General features: G+C 51.7%; 1 protein-coding gene across 1 annotated transcript in view; it reads left to right on the top strand.

Moving 5' to 3' along the window:
• Positions 1–1320: 1320 nt before the first annotated feature.
• Positions 1321–11467, top strand: part of IGFBP7 (insulin like growth factor binding protein 7) — a 62007-nt gene continuing 51860 nt past the window's right edge. The window contains exon 1 of the mRNA XM_065597446.1: positions 1321–1775. Coding sequence (XP_065453518.1) covers positions 1361–1775 — 415 coding nt within the window. The 5' untranslated portion in view covers positions 1321–1360. The remainder of the gene's footprint in view (positions 1776–11467) is intronic.

Genomic DNA, 11467 nt, shown 5'->3' with positions numbered 1-11467 from the left:
TCAGGGGACAGGGAGCAGAGCGAGTTGGGTAGGGGGTGGGGCCCTGGGGGGCAGTTAGGGTTAGGGGTCTCGGGAAGGAGTGGTCAGGGGACAAGGAGGGGAGAGGGTTGATGGGTTGCGGTTTCTGAGGGGGGCAGTCGAAAGCTTATGCTCCCAATACTTCTGTTAGTCTCAAAGGTGCCACAGGACCCTCTGTTGCTTTTTACAGATTCAGACTAACACGGCTACCCCTCTGATACTTGGAAAATATAGTGTAGATAACAATCTTGTGCTGGCCCCAGGAACAGGACTTTTCCATTTCTGATTTCTGGGCTTCCATAAGACTCTGAACACTTATTTGGACTCTGTGCTTCTTTATCAGCATATGAATGTGGTAATTTTCAAAAAGTTCAATAACATGGTTTATTACAAGCCCTTGTTTCCTCCCTACCCACCCCCAAACACATGGAATGCAGAAGACAGTCAATACACCGTTTGCAGTGAATCTTTTACACTGTCACCATATTTTAAAACTTGCCACTAATTTTAAAAAACAAACAAGGTGAAATAGGGGGAGACAGCTCTAGATCCAATTTGTAGATGTTCTTTCCATGTTTCTTCGGTGGTGGAAAGCGCTCACTGGTTTCTGTTGTGAAGCCAATGAAGTTTAATGAAAAGCAGGTGACCGCCCCGGAGTTATGTGCAGCTGCTGGGTTGTTCCCACGCTAAGGCAGCCAGTGATGCTCTCACGCTGATCTTTCCCCTGGGAGAGGGGCACGCTTCCTCATTCAGATGAGCAGCCAGGGCTGGCCCCGGGGGTTGGGATGGATGTAAATGCCTGCCTTGTCTGCTATATGCAGGGGCGGTGGTGTAGCCCTGCGGGCCCAGGGCATTACACGGACAAGGCGAGGGAGTTGGTTATCTTTTACTGGACCAGCTTCTGCTGGGGAGAGAGACACGCCTTGGCGTTACACCAGCAGAAGCTGGTCCGATCAAAGCCATCAGCGCCTCACACCTCCGCCCGGGGTCCCCCTCACCTGCTGACACGCAAAAGCTGCCCGTGGGGACGCTGCTGGGGGGCAGCCCCGCCCGGCCGGCTGCGGGGGCGAGGGGCGGTGCCCGGGCGGCTGTCGGGGGGGTCTGCGGGCGGAGGGAGGGGTTTGTGGAGGGAGCCGCGGCTGCGGGGGCGAGGGGCGGTGCCCGGGCGGCTGTCGGGGGGGTCTGCGGGCGGAGGGAGGGGTTTGCGGAGGGAGCCCCGGCCGGGCGGCTGCGGGGGCGAGGGGCGGTGCCCGGGCGGCTGTCGGGGGGGTCTGCGGGCGGAGGGAGGGGTTTGTGGAGGGAGCCCCGGCCGGGCGGCTCCAGTCCGGTCCAGTCCCGCGCCATGCTACGGCTGCTCAGCGCCTGCCTGCTGCTGCTCGGGGCGCGCCCGGCCGCGGGCGAGGAGCCTTCGGGCGCCGCCTGCGGGCCCTGCCTGCCGGCGCTGTGCCCGGCGCTGCCCGTGCGGGGCTGCGCGCTGGGCCGCGCGCGGGACGCCTGCGGCTGCTGCTGGCGTTGCGCGCGCGGCGAGGGCGAGGCGTGCGGGACGGGCGCGCGCTGCGCCGCGGGGCTGGAGTGCGCCCCCCGCCCGGGCCGCGCCGGGCCGCCCGCCCTGTGCGTCTGCAAGAGCCGCTACCCCGTCTGCGGCAGCGACGGCGTCACCTACCCCAGCGCCTGCCGCCTGCGCGCCGCCGCCCTCAGCGCCCAGCGCCGCGGCCAGCGCGGGCCCAGCCAGCGCCGCAAGGGGGCCTGCGAGCAAGGTGCGGGCCGGGCGGAGGTACCGGGCGGGGGCAGGAGGGGGCGCTGTGCGGGGTCACGGCGGGGGCAGGGGGCGCTGTGTGGGGTCACGGCGGGGGCAGGGGGCGCTGTGCGGGGGCAGGGGGCGCTGTGCGGGGTCACGGTGGGGTCAGGGGGTGCTGTGCGGGGTCGCTAGGAGCTGAGTTGGCGGGGGCAGGGGGCGCTGTGCGGGGTCACGGCGGGGGCAGGGGGCGCTGTGTGGGGTCACGGCGGGGGCAGGGGGCGCTGTGCGGGGTCACGGTGGGGTCAGGGGGTGCTGTGCGGGGTCGCTAGGAGCTGAGTTGGCGGGGGCAGGGGGCGCTGTGCGGGGTCACGGTGGGGCAGGGGGCGCTGTGCGGGGGCAGGGGGCGCTGTGCGGGGTCACGGTGGGGCAGGGGGCGCTGTGCGGGGGCAGGGGGCGCTGTGCGGGGTCACGGCGGGGGCAGGGGGCGCTGTGCGGGGTCACGGCGGGGGCAGGGGGCGCTGTGCGGGGGCAGGGGGCGCTGTGCGGGGTCACGGCGGGGGCAGGGGGCGCTGTGCGGGGTCACGGCGGGGGTAGGGGGCGCTGTGCGGGGGCAGGGGGCGCTGTGCGGGGGCAGGGGGCGCTGTGCGGGGTCACGGCGGGGGCAGGGGGCGCTGTGCGGGGTCACGGCGGGGGCAGGGGGCGCTGTGCGGGGGCAGGGGGCGCTGTGCGGGGTCACGGCGGGGGCAGGGGGCGCTGTGCGGGGTCACGGCGGGGGCAGGGGGCGCTGTGCGGGGGCAGGGGGCGCTGTGCGGGGGCAGGGGGCGCTGTGCGGGGTCGCTAGGAGCTGAGTTGGCGGGGGCAGGGGGCGCTGTGTGGGGTCACGGTGGGGGCAGGGGGCGCTGTGCGGGGGCAGGGGGCGCTGTGTGGGGTCACGGTGGGGGCAGGGGGCGCTGTGCAGGGGCAGGGGGCGCTGTGCGGGGTCACGGCGGGGGCAGGGGGCGCTGTGCGGGGTCACTAGGAGCTGAGTTGGCAGGGGCAGGGGGCGCTGTGCGGGGTCACGGCGGGGGCAGGGGGTGCTGTGCAGGGGCAGGGGGCGCTGTGCAGGGTCACTAGGAGCTGAGTTGGCAGGGGCAGGGGGTGCTGTGCGGGATCACGGCGGGAGCAGGGGGCACTGTATAGGATTACAGCGGGAGCAAGGGGCGCTGTGCGGGGTCGCTAGGAGCTGAGTTGCGTAGGATCATGGAAGACTGATGTTTGGGGCTATGAAGGGCTGAGTTTCTCAGTGGTTCCGGTCGGAGGATGTTGACCAGGGCATAGGGGGCTGCCAGGGATTGTGGACTGGCCTGGGGCAGAGGGGTGCATGAGGAGACACATTCTGAACATCTTTAGCAAGCTTGCTGAGCTGAAAAGCTCAGCTGGGATCCCAGCGTTGGGCTCCTGGTGTAGTGGTGAGGCCGGTTTGCACTGCAGGGCAAGTGTTATTGATGCATCAATGCCAGGCCTTCCCAGGACATTTCCCAGGACCTGTGTTCTTGGGATGGTTTTCAATGCATATTCCTCAGGCATTAACTTAGTGCTGGATCTCTGGCTGTGTTAGAGCAATGGTGGGAGAGATCCCAAAATCTTCTCAGACAAGATCTAATCTAACACAGATGTATGCGGTGGCAAAAATAGAATACTTAATTCACCCCCACTGTAGCTCCACCAGTAGTAGCATAGACAGGACTCAAGTGTTGTCTAAACCTACCCAAACCCACCAGATACCTGCCTTCACCATTGCTTCTGCTGTTACTACCAATGGCGGCGCTGCCCAAGGGACCCTGTTTTTGCCAGTAGACAGACAAGAACTACTTGGAGTTGGATTAATGCCCTGTGCCCTCCCCTGGACATCAGCGAACTTGTCCTACGGTGGTGTACAATGGAATCTCTGTATTGGAGATCTTGGGTGCATGTAGGTGGTGGGCTAAGGGAAGAGTAGTGAAGAGGGGAATTATTCATGAAAGTCCTAGTCAGAGAAAGATGGGGATTCAAATGTCCTGTGTAGCACCAGAGTCCAAGAGATTTCATTTCACCTACATTCATTCCTGGGCATACATTTTCATCATTCCCCCTCCCCCCCCCCTTCCCCCCCGTTACCGATCTGTATAGTAGTTATTTTAAAAAATGAACGAACCATCAGTACAAACAATGGGATGCTGCTCCCCAAAGCAAGCTCAGTTTGGTGCGATATAGTAGCTTTTCTTCAGTTTCTTAGCAGGGTTTGGTTTTGTTTTGTTTTGTTTTCATGGTTTTTTGTTTGTTTGTTTTTGGGTTTTTCCCCAGTAGCCTACATGATTCCGTCTGTGGACTGTTCTCAGTCCACAAATTCAGATAAGACTAAGCCATTCATTCTTTTTGTTAATGTATATTATGGAATCTAATACAGTAATTTGATTGTCCGCTTCCTAATCTTTTGTACTAAAACTATCCTGTAGCACATGGTATGGGGTGCAAATGGGAGGGACAAAATTGCAATTAGCTCACCTCTTCTCTGTTCCTTCTCCCCAACTAACTGTCAATGTAAACTAGATGAATTATTACCTATTTTACAGCAGGATCTTCAGAAATCCCAAGAATGCAAATAATCAAAATAAGTCAACTAAACTAACACTACAAGTAGTATTTTTCTGAATTATTACAATGATTTTAAGCGGAAAGCTAATATCAGATCATTCATAGTTTAGTTACAAGCTTAGGGGAAAAAGCTAAAGCAATAAACTCTTTTTCAAGGGAATTTGTTGCTTTTAAATGTGATATGTATTTAACTGGGTAATATAGTATCAACTGCAGAACATATGCTAATGTTGCTGATAACGTGTTTCAGAAGAATATTTTTAGTTGTTTTGCTTAAGAAACCTGATGTTGATCATCTATAAAGGATTTAATGATCCCAATCAAAATCCAAAGATCAGCAGAGAAAATTGAAAAAATCATGTTGTTGTATGAATTATGTACTCCGTGGATGTTGTCTAATTTCTCTTGGTAATTTTATGAAAATAAATTGTGTGTTGAGAACTTCAATATACACAATATAAAAAGGGGAAATCATTCTGGAATCATAGTTACATATAGCAAGAGCCAAAAGGATAGTGGCAAATGTAGTTTGAAACAGTCTTATTCCACATAACTTAAGAGCCGATTGTAGCATTGAAAACGTCAGTTGATATTTCCTATATTAGCGTACCTTGTGGGTCTTATCCAAAGCCCAGTGAAGTTGGTGCATGTCAGCAGACTTTGGATCTGGTCCAATGTCAACAATTTGAGGTATATTCTCAAATGAATGCAAAAAGCTTTAGCCATGTAACTTGTTAACAAGAGGGTAAAGCATGTTGCATGTTAGGGCCAACATTTTAAAAATATGACCTGTAATTTTGGGTGCTTACATTTTGGGGTGTCCAACTTTACTGTTAGAAGGGCTAAGCACCCACTGGTGCACATTTTTAAAAATCACGCCCAAGATGTGTAAAGCTAGTCTCATAAATATTGAAAATCTGGTTCATTGGGACACTAATTAAAAAGCAAAATGGACCTCAGACCACCTTAAGTGGGTTTTTAGGACACTATGAGACACATGGAATCTCCTGAATAGGGAGCAAGAAACATGGGGAAAGGCTTGCCATGTCACAGAAATACACACAGCCTCAGAAATGAAGCCACCAGAGCTTTTCATCAGCTGCTCTCTGTTGGGCTCTGGCTGACTTGGAATAGGGTGACCAGACAGCAAGTGTGAAAAATCGGGACAGGTGGTGTGTGTGTGTGGGGGGGTAATAGAAACCTATATAAGAAAAAGACCCAAAAATCGGGACTGTCCCTATAAAATCGGGACATCTGGTCACCCTAACTTGGAACCATCCAACCTGGCTTTTCATGCCTTGAGTGAATTTTCCCACCCCCTACCACCATCTGCTTCCCTGAGCCCGACATTCCTACACAAGGTTTCACAAAAGCTGGGGCTTTCCTGCACAGGGGCTTTCCAAATACCCAAGCTATTTAGATGAAGATGCTGTAGAAGGCTGTCAAAACCACAAAAATTCTGTCCCAACTTGTTTGAATCAAAGCTTAAACAAGTGGGTTCATTTAACTGAAATGATTGTTTGCTTTGAAAGGCCTCAGGAACAGCCGCAGAAACTAAAGCCCTGCATAATTAATAAGATGGCTTTCCCACTAGCCACTGGAAGCATGTGCCAGTATTCTTAATATCCTCTTTCCCTTTAGAGTGTTCCAGATCAGCAGTGCTGTAATTATGTGCAGTGCTGAAGCTTTTGCTTTGAGAAAATGCTACCTGAAAAACTCTCTGCAGCAGTGCCATTGATAGGAATCCTAGCTTCTCAGCTGTCCTCAGGTACCACAACCAATGGACTGTTTTTGACAGGGAGGAATGGAGTGGCATACTGTTCTAGACACATCTCAAGAACATAACTGAAACTCGAATCCCATTTTGCTGGAAGGATGTTTTCATAACCAAAGTGTGTTAGGGTTATCATCCCCCACTTCCTCCTCTTGCTTCCCACATTTCAAGCCAAGAACATCTTGTGAAACTCAATGTGCTTCTGGCGCTTCTGAAACTAAAAGAGAAGAGTAAAGCATGAGCACCATACGTTTATACTGTGTACTCTATATTACCTCTATAGCACTATAAATGGTACTTTACAAACTGTACAAAAAGACTACCATAGATCCCTTCCTTGAAGAGTTGAATTCATCCCTGCCCCAGACCTAGTACCAGCACAAGGGCAGCAGTTTGTGCCACCTCCATTGGGGCTACCTCAGGACCACCCTACCTTGCACCCCTGCTACAATGAACAGAATTACTGGGCGCACCTCGGCCATGCCCACTCCTGCTCTTGACTTTGTCAGAGGCTTCTGTGTGTGGAAGGACAGAGCTATTCTCCATGTAATGCCAAAGGGCTCCTATGCTGGGGAAGTTGACATGGTGCCTATGTGGCTGCTTGGTGGGTACAAAGGAGTCACGGGGCAACATTGAAACTGGCTCTGGCCATTCTGGAAAAACTTGCTGTTGATAACTTGGTTTAAGTGAATGGACTTGTTTGGAAGATGATGTTGAGATTACAGTTTTATCAGGCAGTTGCAGCAGGTGGGCCAGAAGGGGACACTGTTTCTCTCTATCTGTAGAGGAGAAGGACCTGGCTGCCTGGGAGCTGGGGAGCTCCAGCCTAGTAAAACCCCAGGTTGAAGGCCTTGTTAAAGGCCTACAAAAGGTACTGGGGCTGCAGAAGGGCAGCTCAGTGACTGGCAGAGGCAGCTGGTCCAACCCCCCCCCTTGCCGATGAAGAGTGGTTTACAGACTGCCGTCTGCCCCAGTGAGTGGGGGGAGATGGTGACTGGCAGTAGCCACTGAGGCAAGGTGGGGATAGAAGGTTGGGGGTTTCCCTGGGTGGGGAGACCCAGATTGGGGGTTACTGCTGGGGGCAGAACCCTGACATAGAGGGGCACCGGGGTCCGGGAGGGACACGGGGCAGCGGCAGGCAAGATACCGGCCTGCAGAGGGCGCTCTGGGCTGGAAGAGCTAATTCCCTGGACGACCAGCAGGAGGCGCTGCGCCGGTGAGTCATTGCCCCGCCACACCCTTAAGGAAGTGGCCCAAATTGGTGCACATCCGGGGCTGCTGTTATTAAATGGCTAGTTATGCGTGATCTTTTAGCTTAAAAACTATATCTGAGGATGGATCACTGAGCCTATACAAGTACCTTACCGGTGCCTCTGCAGGACCCTTTACATGGTTTCCATTTATATTGCAGTCATGGAGACAGACCGAATGGCTGTTATTAGTCGTCATGGATGATGGGAGGAGAGTTTGTCCTTTCAATTGTGGTGCTGCGATAGCCATTCCTTGGTGCTTCCTCAGTAGGCAGACCTTTCTGCTGGATGGATTACTGGTCTCCCCATGGAGGTGAGATGTGCATCTCTCCAAGGAATGTTTGTGATGGGCTTAAGCTCATGACTGCCTGATATGGAGGAGCAACAGAGAGGTGTGTCCTGTCCTGACAAGCCTGTAGAAGAGAGCGCCCATCGTTGTTCACATTTCTCTAAAGAAAGGAGACATATATTCTTCCTGATTTAAAATATATATATTTGATGTTGATTCTTTTTCAAATGGCAGAGAGAAGGCAAGATGTAATGGTGATGGGGGGGGTCACCAAAGGGCAAAATCTTTGGCTTTCCAATTTCCCAGTAGGCAAAGGTGGGGCCCACCCTTATAAAGTTGGGTGGGAGATCCTGTGCAGCTAAGGAACTAGGCCAGACAAACTCCCTTTATGGTAAATTATTTGTATGACAACTTCTTAACACTTTTAAGCACTTGTTGCTGTGTATATTTTCCGCAGGAAGGAGTGGTGCAAAAGTTCAGGCGTCTTCATTATGGCAGACTGAACGCTATTGTGTCTCACTGCTTCTGCTTGTTTGTTCATTCACTGAAATGTTGTAGTCATGCCACATATTTCATAAAGCTATAAGCAAGTGAAAACGTCTTGGAAATCTCAGAGAGTAGCAGTCCGGAAAAACATGTTTACTATGGTGGATGTTGATTGATTTTATTTTTAAATGGAATTTGGGATTTATTTTTTCCTATTTTGTTTAAATATACATAGTATTTAAAAACTAAAATGGGGCATTAGAGGAGGACGTGTAGGCACAAGGGCAGGGAAAGCCAAGGTGGCGATGCAGGCTGGGAAAAGCTCTGTAGAGCCATGAGGTGAGAAGGAAGAGTTTTAAGCGGAGGTAGAGATAGAGGTGAAGGGAACGGAGGAGCAGCACCCACAGCAGGAGAACACTCGTATAGAACAAATGATACAATCTGAGCGAATGTCCACCTGCGTTGGGTAAAAACTAGGTCCTGGGGGGGATGTGTGAGAGAGAAAGAGATGCCACCAGCGCAAGTGCCAGCAATACTCACTCAGGTGCCCCCATCTCCTGTTACCCCTTCCAGTGGGCAGGGCCAATAGAGTTTAAATAAAATGCCCCCTGTGCACCATACTTAGCCTCCAGGATGAGGAAGCTCACCCTCATCTACTCTGCCCCCACACCACACCCCATTTTTCCTCTTGCACTGGGGGAGCAGGAACTAGCCATGTGTGCTAATGGTGGCAGGATTTGGGACCCTGCTCTTATTTAACAGGGTTTGCATTTTGTGCTTCCCAGTGGGCATTTAAAAGGTCTGTGTTCCCCTCTGCCTGCCATACTGGTTGATGCAAGGTCAGCCTTTCTTTACTCAAAACAACACAAGCATGATAAGATTAAATGACTTCCCCAAACATGCCCAAGCCAATACTGTTTGAATTTCTTGCATCCTTGCGTTTGAATACTCCTGTTCTGTGGAGATGCTGAGTACCCTTTATAACCACAGCAGAAGAAAATTTCACAAACGCACTTCCATTTTTGCTACATGGCTGGATTTTGTGTGTGTGATAAAGATCAATTTCACAATAGCATCTATCAGAATATTCAGTGTTTGAAGTGCATGGGCAATGCACTTGAATACTTATTCTGGATTTCACAAGAGATTACGTGCAGACCTGGTAAAATAACTTGGAAACAAAGATCTTATTATAGAGAGGGTTACATAAGTATTAACATGCAAAATACTTTTTAAGATGCACATATTTTCACCGTGGATTTATTTCTAAGGGAATAAAAGTTCATTAAAATGCTAGTTGACAAAGTTGACAAAATACATGCCCAGCTGAGCTTTTCATATTCATCAGTGTTGTGTGTATGGCAGCTATGATTGAAGCTTTTGCTTACAGTGAGATCCCCCTGAGGGGAGTACTTTGACATTTCTTACTTCTTGGACAACAAAAGGAAAAAGCCGACACTTGAGTCTGTATAATTTTCCCTGACCTTGTCCTTGGGACTATGTCTCTGTGTTGCTTGTTTTCTAAAATCCTGTAATCTGAAGTTTGTAGTGCAACAATGTCCAGTAGTTGTCTGATGAGTTGTATTCTTTGTGCTAAAGTAGCTAAGTTGTGTAGAAAATTTATTGCCAGAGAGACTGACGTTTCCTGCTTTTAAGCCAAATGAAACTGGAAATGTTTGTGAGGCACAAGAATGGAAATAACCCTCACTGGAACCATGCTAAGCAGCTGCAGGGACAGAGAACTGAATCTGCATCAGCCTGGCTAGTATCATGCTCTCCTGGGATAAAACAGGCGAGAGTGGGGGACAAAACTCAGTAAACAGAGGTTCACCTTCCCAGGTTTCCTCTTTTGGGAGAAGTTTAGAGGAACATAACCTTCTAGAGCTTTGGAGCCAGGAAGTACTCTGCTCCCAATCCCATGGAGCCTGGCCCTTCATATTGCACTGGGCTTCTCCTCTCCTCATGGCAGCGCAGCTCCCTCAAAGACATGGCAGCATTGAAGTCCACACACAACTGTGTGACAGAACCCCACTAGGTATTAATGCTAATGACAGCCCAGTGAGTCATCATTCACAAAGATATAAAATTTTATTAGAGAATATTTAAAAATAAACGGTACAAAAGATTTGAAGAGTCAGTTGTCGATCATTGGGGGGAACATACAGAGTAGGGGGGGGATGTTGTTATGTTGGGGTTGGCAGCACATACAGACTGTAATGTCTCCAATGGGGGGATAAGCAGTGGGCGAGATCAAGACACAGTTGATAAGCGGTGCGGGTCAGTCATCCACACAGGGGGTACAAATAGCCATAGGTACAAGTAAGTGGGCTGGGTAACGGTGATGGGGCGACCCTCACGTAGTGGGATTCAGTTAGGTTGGGTAGGTTCAGAGTTCAGGGGAAAAGGCCCAGCGGGGGGGGGGGGGGGTGTGTTAATGGTCCCTTTCCCGTTGCTCTCATGAATCCTGATGCTAAATATACTGTAAGAATATACTGTCATACCACTGCATGGTATTAGTCCTCCCCAGCCACGAGCACATTTTGGAGCAAAATAAATGCTCGCCTCTGCCCCATGCTTTGAAATTACATGAAGTAGGCAGGCAGCAGAAATTCCTTCTTATCAATGCACTTGAGGTCAGGTAACACTGAGTTCGGCTGGTGTAACATGCAGTGAGCCAGACAGCAGAGTCCAGCTCCCAGCTAATCAACAGTCAGAAAACACAAATAGCTTTTACTCTTTTTCATAGTTTCTCTTATGGAGCTGTTTTCACTCAGAGCTGGATGGCACTGTGCAAATATACTTATCAAAAAGGTGGGCCCTGCTCCCGTTCCCATCAGATCCCATGACAGCTCTTCCATTGGTTATTTCAGAGGTTCTCAAACTTCATTGCACCGTGACCCCCTTCTGACAACAGCAATTACTGTATGACCCCAGGAGGGAGGACTGAAGCCTGAGCCCTGCCCCCAGGTGTGTGGGGGGGGCTAAAGTCGAAGCCCAAGGGCTTTAGTCCCAGACAGGGGGCCTGTGATCTGAGCCCCAGTGCCCAGGGCTAAAGCCCTCTGGCTTCCACCCCAAGTGGTGGAGCTCAGGCTTTGGCCCCATGCCCCAGCAAGTCTAAGCCAGTCCTGATGACCCCATTAAAATGGGGTCATGACCCACTTTGGGGTCCCGACCCACAGTTTGAGAACCGCTGGGTTATTTCACTGGAAGGGGGACTGGCCATCCGTAGCCATGTGTAAATCATTGCTCAGGGAAGGCCAAAGCCTGATTAAATCAATCACACAAGGTGTCCTCTTAAG

This window comes from Chrysemys picta, chromosome 5 (assembly GCF_011386835.1).
Source record: "Chrysemys picta bellii isolate R12L10 chromosome 5, ASM1138683v2, whole genome shotgun sequence".
NCBI classification, from domain to species: Eukaryota; Metazoa; Chordata; order Testudines; family Emydidae; genus Chrysemys; species Chrysemys picta.
The sequence above is the reverse complement of the archived record's forward strand: the minus strand, read 5'-3'. Positions and strand labels throughout refer to the sequence as shown.